Genomic DNA, 19,422 nt, shown 5'->3' with positions numbered 1-19,422 from the left:
ATATTTAAGTTTAAGAACTAAATATAGTATATTTCTGTAGTTCCAAGCTTAACACTCCTGTTGAATAACTAAACTTTATTTTACAGCTGAACTTCTAGAAACTTGAGCTAAATAATATCAGTGTTGAAATAAACTTTTGTAGTGTTCATATACACTTGTAATAGGTTAGTTGTGCTGATAATGAATCACAGATATTACACAAATGTAAAATTATTTTATTATTTTAAAGTTAGCTGAAAAGCTAGCTAGATTATCACTGAAGTTAGCATTTTGACTTTCCCTCTTTGTCTGTTTCCTAAGTAAATGTGATGTTTCTAAATGTATTCTGTAATCAGGATCCTATTATTCTAAGAAATGTCAATATTTAATTAATGAAAATGGAATAATATAGACATGAAGCCAAGTCCTTTATTATGATTCTGTAATCAGTAACTAGCTAATGCTAACAGGCTAGTTAGTCTCAGCACTGGAACCTTTTCAAACTAAAATAAAGTAAAGAAAGTTTTAAAGTGAACGATTTCTAACTTCATTTTTATATATTGATAACCAGAAGAATTAGCCAGCTAGCTAGGTAGCATTAGCATTCTTTCAGATGCTAGTTAGCCACAAATGCTGTGTGTTTAAACAGATTAGTATTATTTTTGAAATATTTATATTTTAAATATTTTAGTAATTGTAAAGTCATAAGTTGTAAAAAATAATATGTGTGAATGTTACAAAAAATACATAGTTCTTAAATTTTCTGTGTTTTAGGATTATTTACATATAATCCCTATATTATAATCAATAAATGCTAATAATATAAAAGTCCCTGGCATTTAAACACAGTTGAAAAATGTTTTTATCCGAAAAAAGCCAATCCAGCTGGTAAGGTTTTGCAGTTTTTTTTATTAGTGGTATTATTATTAATATATTAATATATATATAGTATACATCCATGTAGGTATTATTTATACATGACTTTAGACAATGTTGTAGAAGTTGTGGGTAAAACTGTACAAATTCAAACAAAACGATAAAGTTTACATAAATTTCACAGAAACAGGATGGTAGTTAATGCCTAAGCATTTTAATGCATTAATGTAACCTGTATATCAGTTTTCCCTCTAATATAGTGAGAAAATCAATGCTCTGAAATTTGGAGTCTGGTCCTTTAAGAGAAAGTTGTTTATGTCCTATTTTGTCACCATAATAACTCAGGCATAGATACCCACAGGTCCTTAAAATGTCTTAAATTTATTTTTCACATTTTAAAGGTGTAAAAATGTCTTTAAATGTCTGAAATTTTAGGAAGTGAGGCATTAAATTAAGTAAGGATTGTGAAAAATGTAAGCAAGTTGCATGTTTAAATAACCATGAAATAAAAACAAGATTGACAAAACACTAAAATATAATTACATGATTTTTTGCACTTCTTATTCATAACTACTACTGTTTTCTTATCTTTTGTTTTATTGTTGGTTACTTTTCTTCCTGAAATCACACTTCACACTCCAGACCAGTAGGTGGGGGTAATGCACCTTCAGTTGGTCCTGCATCCTCCATAAACCTGGTAGAAGAAGAAGAAGTAGGGTCTCAGATTAGGACGCTGCGCTGTAGAAACTGGTCGCTAAATTCAGCTAAGAATCAGCTGCATTAACTAGTAGCTCCATATCTACTAGCTTTACTGAAGCCTCCATTTACCTCCAGTATATGTTTAACTTCTCTTATTATGATAGGTAGATTAGAAGATCCAGCTCTGATCAGCAGCAGCTCCACACCTCTGTACTCAGACTGATCTGCTGGAGGAACACCATCAGCTCACCTGCTGCAGGTATGGAGATGTTCCATCATATCCTTCATCTTTTAATATCAAACCCAAATGTTGTCATTCTACAACAGAGATAAAGTGACTGGCCTCATTATTCCAGTACTTTTGGAGGGCACTGTATATGTGTGTATATTTGTGAAAAAATAGATATACATATGAATATTATGGCAGACCAGGCTTTTGATTATAGAAGATATAGTTTCAGAAATAAGAAACCTACAAATTGTTAAATGCCTCCCTCCTTCCTGAAATCGCACCCCAAATTCTGATTCTCTTGCATTTTATTCTGATCTTGGGCTTTCTTTTTTCTTTGTTTCTTTCAGAAATAAATACCATCCTGTTCTAAGTCTTCTTTAACTTGACAAATACAGATTCAGAAGATTTCACAAAAATATTAAGCTGCTGGACGAAGGGGAGAACATGGAATCCAGAGAAAACTCCAATACTCAGCCAACATCCTCTCCTACACCTAGCAGACAAATCCAGAAAAGTACAGACAAGAAAACTCACCACTGTTCAGACTGTGGGAAAAGTTTTCCCCAACAGAGTAATCTTAAAACACACCAGCGCATTCACACTGGAGAAAAACCATATCACTGCTCAAAGTGTGGGAAGAGTTTTAATACACAGGGTAATCTCCAACAACACCAGCGGGTTCACACAGGGCTGAAACCGTATCACTGCTTAGACTGTGGGAAGAGTTTTAATCAGCAGGTTCATCTCAAAAATCACCAACGTATTCACACTGGAGAGAAACCATATCTCTGCTCAAATTGTGGGAAGAGTTTTGCTTTACAGAATATTCTCGAAGCACACCAGCGCATTCACACTGGAGTAAAACCATATCGCTGCTCAGAGTGTGGACAGAGTTTTACTCAACGGAGTTCTCTCAAAAGACACCAGCACATTCACACAGGAGTGAAACCATATCAGTGTTCAGACTGTGGAAAGAGTTTTACTCTGCAGATTACATTCAAAAGACACCTGCACATTCACACAGGAGTGAAATCGTACTGCTGTTCAGACTGTGGAAAGAGTTTCATTAGACAGAGTGATCTCAAAACACATCAGCGCATTCACACAGGAGAGAAACCCTATTACTGTTCAGAATGTGGAAAGTGGTTTAGACATCAATGTGCTCTCAAAACACACCAACGCATTCACACTGGAGAGAAACCGTATCATTGTTCAGTCTGTGGAAAGAGTTTTAATCAGCAGCATGTTCTCGAAGCACACCAGCATATTCACACTGGAGTGAAACCATATCCGTGTTCAGATTGTGGGAAGAGTTTTGGACATCAATCTGCTCTTAAAACACACCAACGCATTCACACTGGAGAAAAACCGTATTACTGTTCAGACTGTGGAAAGAGTTTTAATCAACAGGGTCATCTCGAAACACACCAGCGCATTCACACTGGAGTGAAACCATATCCGTGTTCAGATTGTGGGAAGAGTTTTAGACATCAGTGTGCTCTCAAAACACACCAGCGCATTCACACTGGAGTGTAACCGTATCGCTGCTCGGAGAGAAAAGCTTCAGGCATTCATATACATTGATAAGACACAAGTGCATTAAGAGTATTTAGGTGTGTCCCGTTTTTTTTTTAAGGCTGGAGGGGTAGGGGGACAGGATAGGGCTTGCTAGCCCTTCTTAGTGCAGGGCGATTTTCACGATTAATTGTAATTATAGTCTAAATGTGAGTTTCAAAATGGAGTAATCGCAATTTTACATACAGATATGTCGAACGTGCTGGAATAGTGCTGGATTGTTTTTCAGTATGAGCTCAAACACCCGGTGGGATAAAGCATATATTTAGCTAGAAATAAACACGCTTTAATAGTGTTAGTTGAGGAAAACAAAAATAATGGCTCCTTAAAAGTGTCTTTTGTTAGTTTTTTAGTGTGTTTTTTTTTATATTTAATTTTCAGTCACAAACCTGCATTCTGAAGTGTAACTGCAGTGTCTGTCAGTGTGTGAGTTTCTCCTGGGCTGTGTGTGTACATGAGGTTAGTGCATCAAAGGGAGGCATGGGCTTCTAAACGGTGTTTTGAATCATTGATTCACTCAATAATTCACCATAATAATAATAATTATTATCTTTTTTAAACCTAGTTTTAAACCATTTCTTGGTCGTCTGATTTTTTTCATAGGGGGGGGGCAACTAATTTATTATTATTGAAAATCTGTTTTTTTTTTTTTTGGTGTGAATTTTTTAGGCCATAACCACCCAGCACTAGCCCTTCAAACAGAGATTTTTCAGATGCACACTTCAAACCGAGGGGTATGAGAACCACTGGTAAGATGGCAACACAAAGTAACGCTTGCCACTATTTTACCAGAATTTAGTTTGTGTAGTTTTAATGTTTTATGGTCGAATTCTTCATAACAAGCATAAAAAAAGATTGCTAGTAGTTTCTCTCAGTAGCTAGCTAGCTATCTTTCCCGTTCCACTTTAAATGGTGCAGAAGTCGGCAGAAGATGCACCATTTAAGATGGAATGGAAAAATGATAATAATAAAAAAAAGCTATTTAAAGCTAAACTCAGCTCTCCATTACAGAGGAAATATGGAATGGACAATAATTAATTTCTGCACCACCTCCTCCCTTCCTGAAGACATACGATTGAACCCTAATGCCGGCCTTACACCTAACGATTTTCAAGCGATTTCTCTGTCGCAGACAAATTTCCAGAGTCGGGATAAAATCACGAGAGTCTTGCTAGAGCCAAATCACGGCCGTCTCATCTCAATCATTTAGTATGAAGTGATTATGATTTTTTAAAAATATATTTTGCACTACTTCGTCTTATTGTGCTGTAGTGTTATGTTTAATAAATGTTTAATAAATACACATTTGGCAAGAATGATTTTCTTTATTACATTAACTTGATCTAAAACAAAGGCAAATGTACAGCAGTAAAGCTGTGATTCTTTGCTATACAAGATCGTAGCAAAAAAAGGGGGGGGGGGGAGAAGCTTATAATAAGAGCTGAACACAAAATATTATAAAATATCAAGAACTAACAAATGTGAGTCTCTGATAAATCACTGTATTGACTGTAATTTAATTATTTGTAAATTAATATATAATATGTATTGAATGTCAATTCCACCAGAAGCATGATGGGAAATAATCTCAGAAAGAATGTAGTTGTAGTCAGTTTGCCCTCTAATACAGTGAGGAAATCAATGCTCTGAAATTTGAAGTCTGTTTCTGCCGTATTTTGTCGCCATAGTAACTCACGCCATTTACGACAGCAAATATTAATAATTTTACATATTAAAGGCGAGAAAATGTCTGGAATTTTAGGAATCGAGACATTAAATTATATCTGAGGAAAAGTGAGGAATGTGGAAAAAGTAAGTAAGTTGCATGTTTAAATAACCATAAAATAAACACAAGATTGACTGCAAAACTGCTTTTTTTGTACTTCTTATTCATAACTACTATTTTCTTATCTTTTGGATTATTTTTGGTTACTTTGCTTTCTGAAATCACTTTACACTCTGCCATCCACCATAAACCTGGAAGAAGAAAAAGAAGAAGCAGCTTTTGAAATATGGAGGTAAATTAGGGTTTTTTGCTTTTAAGCATAATACATTCTTCTGCTTTTCAATTTAAATTAATGTCCTGGCCCAGCAGATAGTTAAGTTATTTTTGTGTAAAGTGAACGATTTCTAACTTCATGTTCATCAGATCAGTAACTACAGTCAGCATGTACTGGACAATATTCTCTTCACACATTTTTGAAGATGATTTTTATATATTGATAACCAGATAAATTAGCTATATATAAAATAGTTTGTAAATTTTCTATGTTCTTAGAATTATTTACATATAATCCCCATATTATAATCAATGGAGGCTAATAATATAAAAGTCATTGCTATTTAAACACAATATATATATATATATATGTGTGTAAATTATTATAATTATAATGATATAATTATATAATATAATTATTATATATTTTTTTCTTCTACAGACTTGTCTACTGTTTTTATAGCATATGAATTCATTCATTTTGTACAGTTTTTTTATTAATGTTAAAGGCTTTATGCATCCATGCTGTCCAATGAAAAACAAGTATCTCCATCTTTGTCAACTTTTAGTTTTCTACGTAATTTGAATAGACAAACTGTCCCTTACACTGTGCCAAAATTTCTTGAACAGACCAATAACTCTTCAAAATTACCTGAAATAAACTATTTTTACATTGACTTCCATTGAAAGTTTGAAAGGTTTTTCTCTTCTGTAAATTTGCTGTTTTGGTGATACATGCAGGTAAAATTGCATAAATTCAAACCAAATGATGCATGAATTTCACATCAAGTGTGATGCAGAAATTGCATGGTAACTATGCCTGTCAATGCATTAGTATAACCTGTATATCAGTTTTTCCTCTAATATAGTGAGGAAATCAATGCTCTAAAAATTAATTTAATACGAGCAGCAACTGGTAGCCAATGGAGCTCAATGAGCAGGGTGCTCAGGGAACCCGCGGGTCCTTAAAAAGTCTTAAAATGTCTTAAATTTAATTTTATATATTAAACATATTAAAATATTATATATTTTATATAAAACATGTCTTAAAATGTCTGGAATTTTAGGAGGGGAGGCATTAAATTATACCTGAGGAAAAGTAAGGAATCTGAAATATGTAAGCAAGTTGTATGATTAAATAACCATGAAATAAAAACAAGATAGACTGCAAAACACTAAAATATAATCACAGGCCTTTTTGTACTTCTAATTCATAACTACTGTTTTCTTATCTTTTGTTTTATTGTTGGTTACTTTTCTTCCTGAAATCACACTTCACACTCCAGACCAGTAGGTGGGGGTAATGCACCTTCAGTTGGTCCTGCATCCTCCATAAACCTGGTAGAAGAAGAAGAAGTAGGGTCTCAGATTAGGACGCTGCGCTGTAGAAACTGGTCGCTAAATTCAGCTAAGAATCAGCTGCATTAACTAGTAGCTCCATATCTACTAGCTTTACTGAAGCCTCCATTTACCTCCAGTATATGTTTAACTTCTCTTATTATGATAGGTAGATTAGAAGATCCAGCTCTGATCAGCAGCAGCTCCACACCTCTGTACTCAGACTGATCTGCTGGAGGAACACCATCAGCTCACCTGCTGCAGGTATGGAGATGTTCCACTCTTCACACAAACACTGCTCTACATTTACTCTTAGACAGACACACACACACACACACATTCAGAACATCACACACAAGCAGATTCACCCAGGAGCTGAAGGATCTTCTTCTCCTAGTTATCTCTGATCAACACTTTCATTCTGCTTTATTTAAGATGAACAGGAGATTTAGGGGCTACTGATAAACCCTGACTGTTGCTTTATTTTGGGAATAATTCTCCTGTCTGCTGGATTAAAGGGTTAAATTGAGCTGCTGTTGTTTATAAACTCCTTCATGATAACTGTAGAGATATCTCCTTTACATTCACGTGTTTCCCCACACCAGAGTCTGTGGAGAATTAATGTGCAGTTATTTGTGGAATATAGCAGTTAATTTTAGAGTTAAATGGAGTTCTGAGAGCTGGTTAGTGGCAGGAGGATTGCTGGTCTGTATCTGGTGTATTAAGAGATGTTGGGTGATTAAGGGGTGTTAATAGGGGGTTATAAAGTGTGAGAACCATTCAGGAGTTTGATTGTGTAGTTAACAGTCCTGGAGAACCCACACTTTGCATATTTTTGGGTTATTTCTACTCAGAAACACTTCTTTTAACCGGTTTCTAACTTTTAAGCTTTCTCAGAGACAAATTAGTTTGCATTAATGTTTTCCAATAAAGTTACTTAATATACAGTTGCAAGAAAAAGTATGTGAACCCTTTGGAATTACTTCGATGTCTGCATTAATTGGTCATTGAATGTGTTTTGATCTTCATCTAATCCACAACAATAGACAAACACAGTCTGCTTAAACTAATACCACACAAAAATATGTCTACAGCAGATGTAAAGGGACTGGCCTCACTGTTCCAATATGTTTAAAGGGCTCTGTATATGTGTGTATTTGTGAAAAAATATATATACTTTTAAGTATTATGGCAGACTAGAACAACACTGAACGCTAAAAAGCCCAAGCTAGGAGTGTTTTCAATGTTTACAGAGCTTCAAAGTTTACAGAGCTTTGGTTGAAGTGTTCGCTTTATCCCGATGTAAAACATTCGTCATGATGTGTATGTGTCCTGGGCAGCTGTGTGTTAAATTTGGTCAAATAGAAGATATAGTTTCTTCATTTGAAATTGGACGTTTGGGTTTTTTTTTTCAATCTGGTGTTATTGTAAAAAAGGCGTTGTTGTTATTGGTTATTATATAAACTGTATGTATGTATCACCATGGAAAATCAAAAGAAACTAATAAAAAAAAAATAGAAGATATAGTTTCAGAAATTGGTTCTTATTGAACTTGGTGAAAAAAATATAATATAAGCTTTTTGATAAATGCTGCTTTTTATTGTGATTCCTGTAAATTCTCATGTCTGAACTTCATTTTATAAGCTATAATGTTATTCAATCTTTTTGATGATGTAATTAATGATTTTGTGTATTTTAGAGTTTAGTGAAGTTACAAACCTACTAAATGTTAAATGCTCCCCCTCATCCCTAAAATCCCACCCCAAATTCTGATTATCCTGCAATTTATTATTTTTTCTTTGTTTCTTTCAGAAATAAATACCGTCCTGTTGCAAGTCTTCTCCTGCTTCTGGTGTCACCTGCATACCTGGATAAAATTTTGCTTGACAAATACAGATTCCAAAGATTTAACAAAGATATTAAGCTGCTGGACGAAGGGGAGAACATGGAATCCATAGAAATCTCCAATACTCAGCCAACATCCTCTCCTACACCTAGCAGACAAATGCAGAAAAGCACAGGCAAGAAAATTCACCACTGTTCAGACTGTGGGAAGAGTTTTAATTATCAAAGGGATCTACAACACCACAAGCGGGTTCACACTGGAGAGAAACCATATTATTGTTCAGACTGTGGAAAGAGTTTTACTACACAGAGTAATCTTAAAACACATAAGCGCATTCACACAGGAGAAAAACCGTATCACTGCTCAGACTGTGGGAAGAGTTTTGCTACACAGGGTCATCTTCAAGAACACCAGCCCATTCACACAGGAGAAAAACCATATTATTGCTCAGATTGTGGAATGAGTTTTGCTACACAGAGTCGTCTCAAAAAACACCTACACATTCACACTGGAGAGAAACCGTATCACTGCTTAGAGTGTGGGAAGAGTTTTACTACACAGGGTAATCTCCAACAACACCAGCGCATTCACACTGGAGAAAAAACATATTATTGCTTAGATTGTGGGAAGAGTTTTAATCAACAGAGTAATCTCAAAACACACCAGCGCATTCACACTGGAGAGAAACCGTATCACTGCTTAGAGTGTGGGCAGAGTTTTACTACACAGGGTCATCTCCAACAACACCAGCTCATTCACACAGGAGAAAAACCGTATCACTGCTCAGACTGTGGAAAGAGTTTTAATACACAGGGTTATCTCAAAACACATCAGCGCATTCACATTGGAGTAAAACCATATCAGTGTTCAGACTGTGGAAAGAGTTTTAATACACAGAGTAATCTCAAAACACATCAACGCGTTCACACTGGAGTGAAACCCTATCACTGCTCAGACTGTGGGAAGAGTTTTACTTCACAGCGTTATCTCCAAACGCACCAGCACATTCACACAATCCCCTCAGATGATCCTGGTCAGGTTTCTGGGTTCCTCTGTCAGAGATAAAGCGCACAGGGCAAGAAGGAAGAGAAGTGCTTGAATGGGAGGGATGTACTCTAATTCCTGGTATGTCCAAAGAACTGGTGCAACAAAAAGAGAATCGTCCACCAATGTGAGGAGTCTGCTGTGAGAGTGTTATATTTGGTTGATGCTGGAATTCCCAGTAATCCTGAGGTTTAGGACATTTTCACACTTGTACTGAATAAATGGGTTCACACACAGAACTGCTTTTGCTTTAGTTCTATCAGTGTGCTGTAGGGTAATTTACCACAACATGACCTGAATGTGAATCTCTTAGTTCTTCTGAATTACTGTTATAATCTTAGAACATGAAAAATTGATCTTTTTTTAGTTAATTTAGAAAATAGTTTCAGCATGTAGGTGGGGTTGGAGAGGTGTGGTAGAGATGTAGCAAAGAATACTAAGCTCAAACACCTCACAGACCACAGTGTTCAGTATTTGTTTAGCTGTTCCTCAGAAATCAGGCAGCGCACACTGATCAGCCTTAATAATAAAATCACCCCCCTTATTTCTACACTCACTCTCTATCATTACTGCCTGAGTTCTGAGCCATTTATTTACAAAATTTTAAAATGCATATTAATCCATTCATAATTCATACCGTAATGTATTTTTAATATTTTTAATTTGTGTTGAGCATTAACGGCTTGATTATCATGTGTATTTTAGATTTTATACTGGTTACTGTTTTATTTGGATTTGTTTATTGCCAAACAAAATACTGTTTTTTGTGGTGGTGGTGGGGGGTGGGGGGGGGTTAACCTCAAATACATAATTAATAAATGTTTTACTCATGTTGCAATGTTATGAAATCTTACTGTCTTGCTTATTGATTAATTGTAATTTTTTTGCATTTGTGTAGATTGTTTAAAAACTTAATATCATAAAAACATTTAATCTCAAAAAAGATCTTAGATGCTAGATAAACCTAAAAACCTGGGTGACTATAGCCTTACCTGTGACATACTTGAACCAAATCTAGATTAAATCCAAGGACCCATCCAGAACTAGGCCAAAATGTCCCTTCGGGGATCAATAAAATATCTATCAATCTATCTATCTATCTATCGATCTATCTATCTAGGCCAGAAGAAAACCAAAGATGTGATGTATTAAAACGGCACATAATTAATAGACTATGTGAATTTAAGATGCACTTAACTCACTGGGACAAAAAACAAAACAACAACAATTAAAATCACTTAATTTGAGTAAATATGTCTAATGTATTAAAACATAAATTGAATCAAAATGTGCAGAATGCAGATTCAACTATTTATTAGCTTTAAAGCTCCATACACTGTGCTTTATATTAATGTCCTTATTGGCATCCTTCACCAAAATACAGAGCTACACTTTACACTGTAAAAAATACTGTATTTTTACAGAACATTGTTCTGTAGAATTTGAACCGAATATTTCATTTTAAGAACTGAATAATATATTTCTGTGTTTCTGAGCTCCACATAAACTTTACCTCAAAGCTAAACTTGAGCTCATCTAAGCTAAATAATATCAATATGGAAATACAAATTCTGTAGTATTTGTAATAGGTTAGTTGTGCTAATATTGAATAATAGATATTACACAAATTTAATATTATTTTATTATTTTAAGGTTAGCTGAAAAGCTAGCTAGCTTATCATTGAAGTTAGCATTGTGGATTTACCTCTTTGTCTTTTTCCCAATTTAATTTTATGTTTCTAAATGCATTTTGTAATCAGGAGCTGTGTTTTCTCAGTTAATATGTTAATATTCATTTATTTGAAAATGGATATAGACATGAAGTGTATAGCCAAGTCCTTTATTATGAATCTGTAATCGGTAGCTAGCTAACGCTAACAGGCTAGTTAGTCTCAGCACTGGAACCTTTTTAAAAATGAAATAAAGTAAAGAAAGTTTTAAAGTGAACGATTTCTAACTTCATGTTCATCAGATCAGTAACTACTGTCAGCATATACTGTACAATATTCTCCTCACACATTTTTGAAGATGATTTTAATATATTGATAACCAGATAAATTAGCCAGCTAGCTAGGTAGCTTTAGCATTCTGTCAGCTGCTAGTTAGCCACTAACGCTGTGTGTGTTCAATCAGATTAGTATTATTCTTAAAATATTTATATATAAAATATTTTAGCAACATAGTCGTAAGCTGTAAAACTAAAATATTTTTGTATAATATAATATTATAAATTTTGTTTATCAATATTATTGTTATTATTATTTGCAAATGTTACAAAAATATATAGTTCGTAAATGTTCTGTGTTTTTAGGATTATTTACATATAATCCCTATATTATGATCAATGGACACTAATAATATAAAAGGCCTTGCTATTTAAACAAAATTAATAAATACATGGTTAGGAAATATAATATACATGGATATAATATACAGGACTTTAGACAATGTTGTAGGACTTGTGGGTAAAACTGCAGAAATTCAAACAAAAAAATACATGAAATTCACATCAAGTGTGATGCAGAAATTGCATGGTAGCTATGCTTGTACACTTTAATGCATTAATATAACCTGTTTATCAGTTTTCCCTCTAATATAGTGAGGAAATCAAAGCTCTGCCGTATTTTGTCGCGATAGTAAGCATTTATGACAGTATGGGCTCATTATAATGTATAGTATATAATAAAATAGGGTAAGGGTCTCAAAAATTTTCCGCCGCCTGCTTCCAGCCGTCTCACCAGCCCAACCGAGGTTCAGTATCTCTTACATTTTAAGTCAGGTTTACAAGAAATCTAAAATAACCATCTGTGAACCACATACAACCTACAATTAGATGATCAGAATCTGATAGGCCTGCCTTTCTTGACACTGAAATGCTGTGGACATTTCTACATATGTAATTCTTATAGGGAGCTGTTCTGTCATCACCTTGTAGGCAATTGTAAGAGCTTTGAATTTAATACGAGCAGCAACTGGAAGCCAATGGAGCTCAATGAGCTGTAGGGTCAGGGTACCCACGGGTCCTTAAAAAGTCTTAAAATGCCTTAAATTTAATTTAATATATTAAAGGTCTGGAAATTTGGGAGGAGAGGCATTAAATTATACCTGAGAAAAAAAAAGTGAGGAATGTGAAAAATGTAAGCAAGTTGCATGTTTAAATAACCATAAAATTAAAACAAGATTGACTGCAAAACACTAAAATATAATCACAGGCCTTTTTGTACTTCTTATTCATAACTACTGTTTTCTTATCTTTTGGATTATTGTTGGTTACTTTTCTTCCTGAAATCACACTTCACACTCCAGACCAGTAGGTGGGGGTAATGCACCTTCAGTTGGTCCTGCATCCTCCATAAACCTGGTAGAAGAAGAAGAAGTAGGGTCTCAGATTAGGACGCTGCGCTGTAGAAACTGGTCGCTAAATTCAGCTAAGAATCAGCTGCATTAACTAGTAGCTCCATATCTACTAGCTTTACTGAAGCCTCCATTTACCTCCAGTATATGTTTAACTTCTCTTATTATGATAGGTAGATTAGAAGATCCAGCTCTGATCAGCAGCAGCTCCACACCTCTGTACTCAGACTGATCTGCTGGAGGAACACCATCAGCTCACCTGCTGCAGGTATGGAGATGTTCCACTCTTCACACAAACACTGCTCTACATTTAATGTTACTCTTAGAAAAGATTAGCTTTGTGATAAATGCTGTTTTTTATTGTGATTCCTGTAAATTCTTCATTTTTATAAGCTATAAAGTTATTCATTGAGATTTTTTTGGAAACGTTTTGGTGATGTAATTCATGATTGTAGCAGCTAAATTTATGCAGTACACAGGAACACTGTGTTTTTTTAGAGTTTAGTAAGGTTACAAACCTACAAAATATTAAATGCTCCCCCTTCTCCCTTAAATCCCACTGCAAATTCTGTTTCTCTTGCATTTTATTCTGAACTTGGGCTTTCTTTCTTCGTTGTTTCTTTCAGAAATAAATACCATCCTATTCCAAGTCTTATCCTGCTTCTGTTATTGATTGCCCAACCTGGATAAAATTTAGCTTCACAAATACATATTCAGAAGATTTAACAAAGATATTAAGCTGCTGGACGAAGGGGAGAACATGGAATCCAGAGAAATCTCCAATACTCAGCCAACATCCTCTCCTACACCTAGCAGACAAATGCAGAAAAGCACAGGCAAGAAAATTCACCACTGTTCAGACTGTGGGAAAAGTTTTAATCTTCAGAGTCATCTTAAAAGACACCAGCGCATTCACACAGGAGAGAAACCATATCAATGTTCAGACTGTGGGAATAGTTTTGCTACGCAGAGTGATCTACAACAACACCAGCGCATTCACACTGGAGAGAAACCATATCACTGCTCAGACTGTGGCAAGAGTTTTACCAAACAGAGTACTCTACAACAACACCAGCGCATTCACACAGGACAAAAACCATTTCACTGCTCAGAGTGTGGAAAGAGTTTTAATCAGCAGGGACATCTCGAAGTACACCTGCGCATTCACACTGGAGAGAGACCGTATCACTGTTTAATCTGTGGAAAGAGTTTTAATCAGAAGGGTCATGTCGAAGCACACCAGCTCATTCACACTGGAGAGAAACCATATAAATGCTCAGACTGTGGAAAGAGTTTTAATACACAGAGTTATCTCAAAACACATCAGCGCATTCACACTGGAGAAAAACCATATTACTGCACAGACTGTGGGAAGAGTTTTTATCATCAGAGTCATCTCAAAAGACACCAACGTATTCACACAGGAGAGAAATCGTAATACTGCTCAGTCTGTGAAAAGAGTTTTAATCACCATGGTCATCTAAAAACACACCAGCACATTCACACTGGAGTGTAACCGTATCGCTGCTCGGAGAGAAAAGCTTCAGGCATTTATATACATTGATGAGACGCAAGTGCACTAAGAGTATTCATGGCATTTATGCACCTACAACCCCTGGAAAAAATAATAGAATCACCGGCCTCGGAGGATGTTTATTTAGTTCTTTAATTAAAAAAAAAAAAAAGCAAATCACAGACATGACCCAAAACTAAAGTCATTTGAAATGGCAACTTTCTGGCTTTAAGAAATACTATAAGAAATCAAGAAAAAAAATTGTGGCAGTCAGTAATGCTTAATTATTTAGGCCAAGCAGAGGAAAAAAATTATGGAATCACTCAATTCTGAGGACAAAAATATGGAATCATGAAAAATATACAAAAGAACACTCCAGCACATCACTAGTATTTTGTTGCACCACCTTTGGCTTTTATAACAGCTTGCAGTCTCTGAGGCATGCACTTAATGAGTGACAAACAGAACTCTTCATCACTCTGCTTCCAACTTTCTTTGATTGCTGTTTCCAGATCAGTTTTGCAGGTTGGAGCCTTGTCATGGACCATTTTCCTCAACTTCCACCAAAGATTTTTAATTGGATTAAGATCCGGATTATTTGCAGGCGTGACATTGACCTTGTGTCTTTTTTTCAAGGAATATTTTCACAGCTTTTGCTCTATGACAAGCAGCATTATCATCTTAATAAATGATTCATCATCCCCAAACATCCTTTCAATTGATGGGATAAGAAAGTATCAACGTAAACTTGTGCATTAATTCAAGATGTAATGAAAGCCATCTTCCCAGTGCCTTTACCTGACATGCAGCCCCATATCATCAATGACTATGAAAATGTGAATGTTCTCTTCAGGCAGTCCTCTTTATAAATTTCAATGGAACCAAACAAAAGTTCCAGCATCGTCACCTTGCCCAATGCAGATTCATCATGATTTATCACTGAATATGACTTTCATCCAGTCATCCACAGTCCACCATTGCTTTTCCTTAGCCCCTTGTGACCTTGTTTTTTCTGTTTAGGTGTAAATGATGGCTTTTGTTGAGCTTTTCTGTATGTGAATCCCATTTTCTTTAGGCGTTTACTTATAGTTTGGTCACAGACGATGACTCCAATTTCCTTCCATTCGTTCCTCATTTGTTTTCTGTCTTGACGCTTTGATGTCTTCCTTGGTTTACCAGTACGCTTGCCTTTAACAACCCCCCCATGTTGTTTGTATTTGGTCCAGATTTTAGACACAGCTGACTGTGAACAACCAACATCTTTTGTAGCATTGTCTGATGATTTACCCTCTTTTAAGAGTTTAATAATTCTTTCCTTTGTTTCAATTGACATCTCTCGTATTGGAGCCATGATTTATGTCAGTTAGAGGTGGGCGATATCGGGAATTTTGGTATTGATCCGATACCACGTAAATGCAGTACCAGTATTGCCGATATCAATACTGATACCGATACTTTTTAATATTTAAGCTTCATAGATCCAAAAGTCGTGACAACAAAATATATCATCACAATCAACATTTTTGTTTAGAAACAATGGAAAAAGTAACAAAAAAAGTTTGCCTTAACATTAGGATTTTTTTTTTTTGAGGTAGAAAAGGAGAAAAGACAATACAAAAGTAAAATATAAATTCTCCCCTCACTAGACATCTAGACACTAGACATTTATAGTTCTTTCTTTCTTTTTTCAAATAGAATTGTTTTTAGGAAAAACAATAAAATAAGTAATTTTCTTCCTTTCAATGCAATTCTGTTTTTTCTTAAATAAACAGCGTGTAAAAAAAATCCCCCCAAAAATTAAATAAATAAATACACCGGGGGTAGGGTAACTGGAGACGTGTGACTGGAGGAGAGCGCTGAGTGGCTAAGAGAGGCAGAGAACGCAGCACTACTCTTACAGACAGAGAGTAGACTTTGATGAACCCATATGTGCAGCAGTCAGTGCACACGGGAGAAAAAAAAAAGCGATCGATCATTTTACACTACTATTGCTCAATATCAGTATTATCAGCGATATTGATCGTTATTGATTAGCGTATCGATATTAGATCGATCCGCCCACCTCTAATGTCAGTCCACTTGGTGCAACAGCTCTCCTATATGTGAAAACTCCTATATAGATGCAGGTCTAATTTGATGCAGGGAATGAAAATTTACAGTGTGATTCTATAATTTCTCCTCAGAATTGAGTTCCACACTTTTTTTCCCCCTCTGCTTGGTCTTAATAATTAACCATTACTGACTGGCACATTTTTTTTTCTTGATTACTTATAGTGTTTCTTAAAGCCAGAACTTTCCTATTTGAAATTACTTTAGCTTTGTGTCATGTCTGTGATCTGCTTTTTTTCTACAAAATTAAACAACTGAATGAACATCCGTTGATTCCATAATTTTTGCCTGGGGATGTATAACCATAGAGTTTCATGCTGTAATGTATTGTTTTTTTTTTTATTTGTGTCAATGGCTTGATTATGTGTATTTTTATTATTATTTTTATTTTTTACCTCAAATACATAATTAAAAACATGTTTTACTCATGTTATAATGTTACAAATTCTTAATGTCTTGCTTATCGATTGATTGTAAGCTTTTTTGCATTTTGTAGATTGATTTAAATCATCCTCGCTGTCTCATATAAACATTTAATCTCCAAAACAGGTGTTTAGAAGAAACTAGGAGAAGATGATGCTAGATAAACCTATAAACCTGGGAAACTATAGCTTTAGCTGTGACATACTTGAAACAAAACTAGACTACATCCATTATTTGGAGTATCTGGGCCAAGGACCCAACCAGAACTGGGCCAGAACAAAACCAAAGATGTGGTGTATTAAAACTGCACATAATTAATGGACTATGTGAATTTAGGAGGCACTTAACTCACTTATTTGCTTCAAAACAAAAGAGATGGTTTTGTTCATATAAAATTAAAATAAATAACAGGTAAATTAAGTAAATATTTCTAAACATGAATTAAAATTTACAAAATAGAGATTCAACAATGTATCACTTTTAAGCTCTATACACTATGCTTTATATTAATGTCCTTATTAGCATCCTTTACCAAAACACAAAGCTGTAACACAAATGAATGAATAGCACATTTCTGAGCTTCACACTCCTCCTTAAAATGAACTTTACCTCAAAGCTAAACTTTTGTATAGTATTCATTTACACTTGTATTAGGTTACTTCTGCTAATAATGAACCATAAATATTACACAAATGTAATATTTTATCATTTTAAAGTTAGCTGAAAAACTAGCTACTGAAGTTAGCACTTTGGCTTTCCCTCTTTGTCTTTTTCCTAATAAAATTCTGATGTTTCTAAATGTATTTTGTAATCAGGAGTCTTGTTTTCACAGAAATGTTATTTAAATTAAAAAAATGAATAATATAGACATTAAGTGTATAGCCAAGACCTTTATTATGTTTCTGTAATCGGCTGTAATCTTAGAAATTTATCTTTTCCATTGTTTAAATGTAATTTATGAATAAGAATATGATTTAAATTAATTTATGAAGCAGGGGAAAGAGGGCTTATTACCATTCCACTTACTGTAGTGAATGTGGTATTTTCCTAAAAGTACAATAATATTTATGGTGTCAGAGAAAGCTGAACTTAAGTTTTCCATAAAAAATGAATATTAAGTTCAATATTAATCCAATTTCTGATATCCTTCCAAACATTGTGTAAATATTGACAAAAAATGAAAAAATGAAATGCTCCAGAGATTCATGACTTACAAAAGGTACATAATTTAACATCAAATTTGAATCTTTTTTCAAGAAACAGGGCTAGAGGATAAATCTTATTTATAACAGTGGACACATAGACTTTTCTATTAACGGATTGCTTTCTTATGGGGCAGGGATGGGTACTGCACACAAATATTTTTTTTTCATGTTTTGAAAGCTATTGGTATGTTTGACTTTTTCTCGTTTACTTTCTTTCCCTTGTATTTATTTTAATTTAATTTTTTCCTCCCACCCTTATCTTTTGGATTATTGTTGGTTACTTTCTTCCTGCAATCACACTTCACACTCCAGACCAGTAGGTGGCGGTAATTCACCTATTGTTATTCTGCCAACCGCCAAAAATCCAAAAGAAAAGAAGAAAGAAGATGTAGAAGTAGGTCTTAGCTGGTCGCTAAATTCAGCTAAGAATCAGCTGCATTAACTAGTAGCTCCATATCTACTAGCTTTACTGAAGCCTCCATTTACCTCCAGTATATGTTTAACTTCTCTTATTATGATAGGTAGATTAGAAGATCCAGCTCTGATCAGCAGCAGCTCCACACCTCTGTACTCAGACTGATCTGCTGGAGGAACACCATCAGCTCACCTGCTGCAGGTATGGAGATGTTCCACTCTTCACACAAACACTGCTCTACATTTACTCTTACACACACACACACACACACACACATTCAGAACATCACACAAGCAGCTTCACCCAGGAGCTGGAGGATCTTCTTCTCCTAGTTATCTCTGATCAACACTTTCATTCTGCTTTATTTAAGATGAACAGGAGATTTAGGGGCTACTGATAAACCCTGACTGTTGCTTTATTTTGGGAATAATTCTCCTGTCTGCTGGATTAAAGGGTTAAACTGTGCTGCTGTTGTTTATAAACTCCTTCATGCTAACTGTAGAGATATCTCCTTTATGGTGACGTGTTTCTCCACAGCAGATTCGGTTTGTGTACGTAAGCTATATCTTTATGATCCATTATTAAATTTTGTATAGAGTAGATCATGTAATATTCAGCATGTAGATGTAGTGAGTGTAGAAATAGTTATGTATGCAGATGTTCCACAGTGTGGAAATTAATGTGTAGTTAGGATTCTGAGCATGCCATTCAAGCTCTTCCATACCAAATTCTGAGTTCATTGGTTTTGTGTGGGTGAATGAATACTTTTTCCCAATATAGTGTTTCTTACTTGTCTAGGCTATAAACATTTCCAT

The 19,422-nt window shown here is 34.9% G+C and overlaps 4 protein-coding genes across 7 annotated transcripts in view; all 4 read left to right on the top strand.

Annotated features, from left to right (window-relative positions):
• Nucleotides 1–1,471: 1,471 nt before the first annotated feature.
• Nucleotides 1,472–19,422, top strand: part of LOC103044297 (zinc finger protein 501-like) — a 25,972-nt gene continuing 8,021 nt past the window's right edge. The window contains exons 1-2 of one of the 3 annotated variants that reach the window (XM_049475575.1): nt 1,474–1,813; nt 2,182–5,229. In XM_049475575.1, coding sequence (XP_049331532.1) covers nt 2,231–3,322 — 1,092 coding nt within the window. In that variant the 5' untranslated portion in view covers nt 1,474–1,813; nt 2,182–2,230 and the 3' untranslated portion in view covers nt 3,323–5,229. Of the gene's footprint in view, nt 1,814–2,133; nt 5,230–19,422 lie in introns of those variants that run through there. The other 2 variants (XM_049475574.1, XM_049475576.1) reach the window with 2 other exon arrangements.
• LOC125780484 (gastrula zinc finger protein XlCGF7.1-like) overlaps nt 6,339–19,422 on the top strand; it is a 15,652-nt gene continuing 2,568 nt past the window's right edge. Inside the window, exons 1-2 of the mRNA XM_049475577.1 lie at nt 6,339–6,962; nt 8,511–9,582. Of these exons, the coding sequence (XP_049331534.1) occupies nt 8,644–9,582 (939 nt within the window). The 5' untranslated portion in view covers nt 6,339–6,962; nt 8,511–8,643. The remainder of the gene's footprint in view (nt 6,963–8,510; nt 9,583–19,422) is intronic.
• The window catches only part of LOC125799276 (gastrula zinc finger protein XlCGF49.1-like), a 9,137-nt gene continuing 2,568 nt past the window's right edge, over nt 12,854–19,422 (top strand). Inside the window, exons 1-2 of one of the 2 annotated variants that reach the window (XM_049475580.1) lie at nt 12,854–13,210; nt 13,569–16,831. In XM_049475580.1, coding sequence (XP_049331537.1) covers nt 13,703–14,380 — 678 coding nt within the window. In that variant the 5' untranslated portion in view covers nt 12,854–13,210; nt 13,569–13,702 and the 3' untranslated portion in view covers nt 14,381–16,831. Of the gene's footprint in view, nt 13,211–13,568; nt 16,832–19,422 lie in introns of those variants that run through there. The other variant, XM_049475579.1, reaches the window with a different exon arrangement.
• The window catches only part of LOC103042043 (zinc finger protein OZF-like), a 21,779-nt gene continuing 20,901 nt past the window's right edge, over nt 18,545–19,422 (top strand). The window contains exon 1 of the mRNA XM_049475573.1: nt 18,545–18,808. The gene's annotated coding sequence lies outside the window, so the exon portion shown is untranslated. The remainder of the gene's footprint in view (nt 18,809–19,422) is intronic.

Source organism: Astyanax mexicanus, chromosome 3 (assembly GCF_023375975.1).
Source record: "Astyanax mexicanus isolate ESR-SI-001 chromosome 3, AstMex3_surface, whole genome shotgun sequence".
Lineage (NCBI taxonomy): Eukaryota > Metazoa > Chordata > Actinopteri > Characiformes > Acestrorhamphidae > Astyanax > Astyanax mexicanus.
Note: the sequence above shows the minus strand (reverse complement) of the source record. Positions and strands in the feature narration are given on the sequence as shown.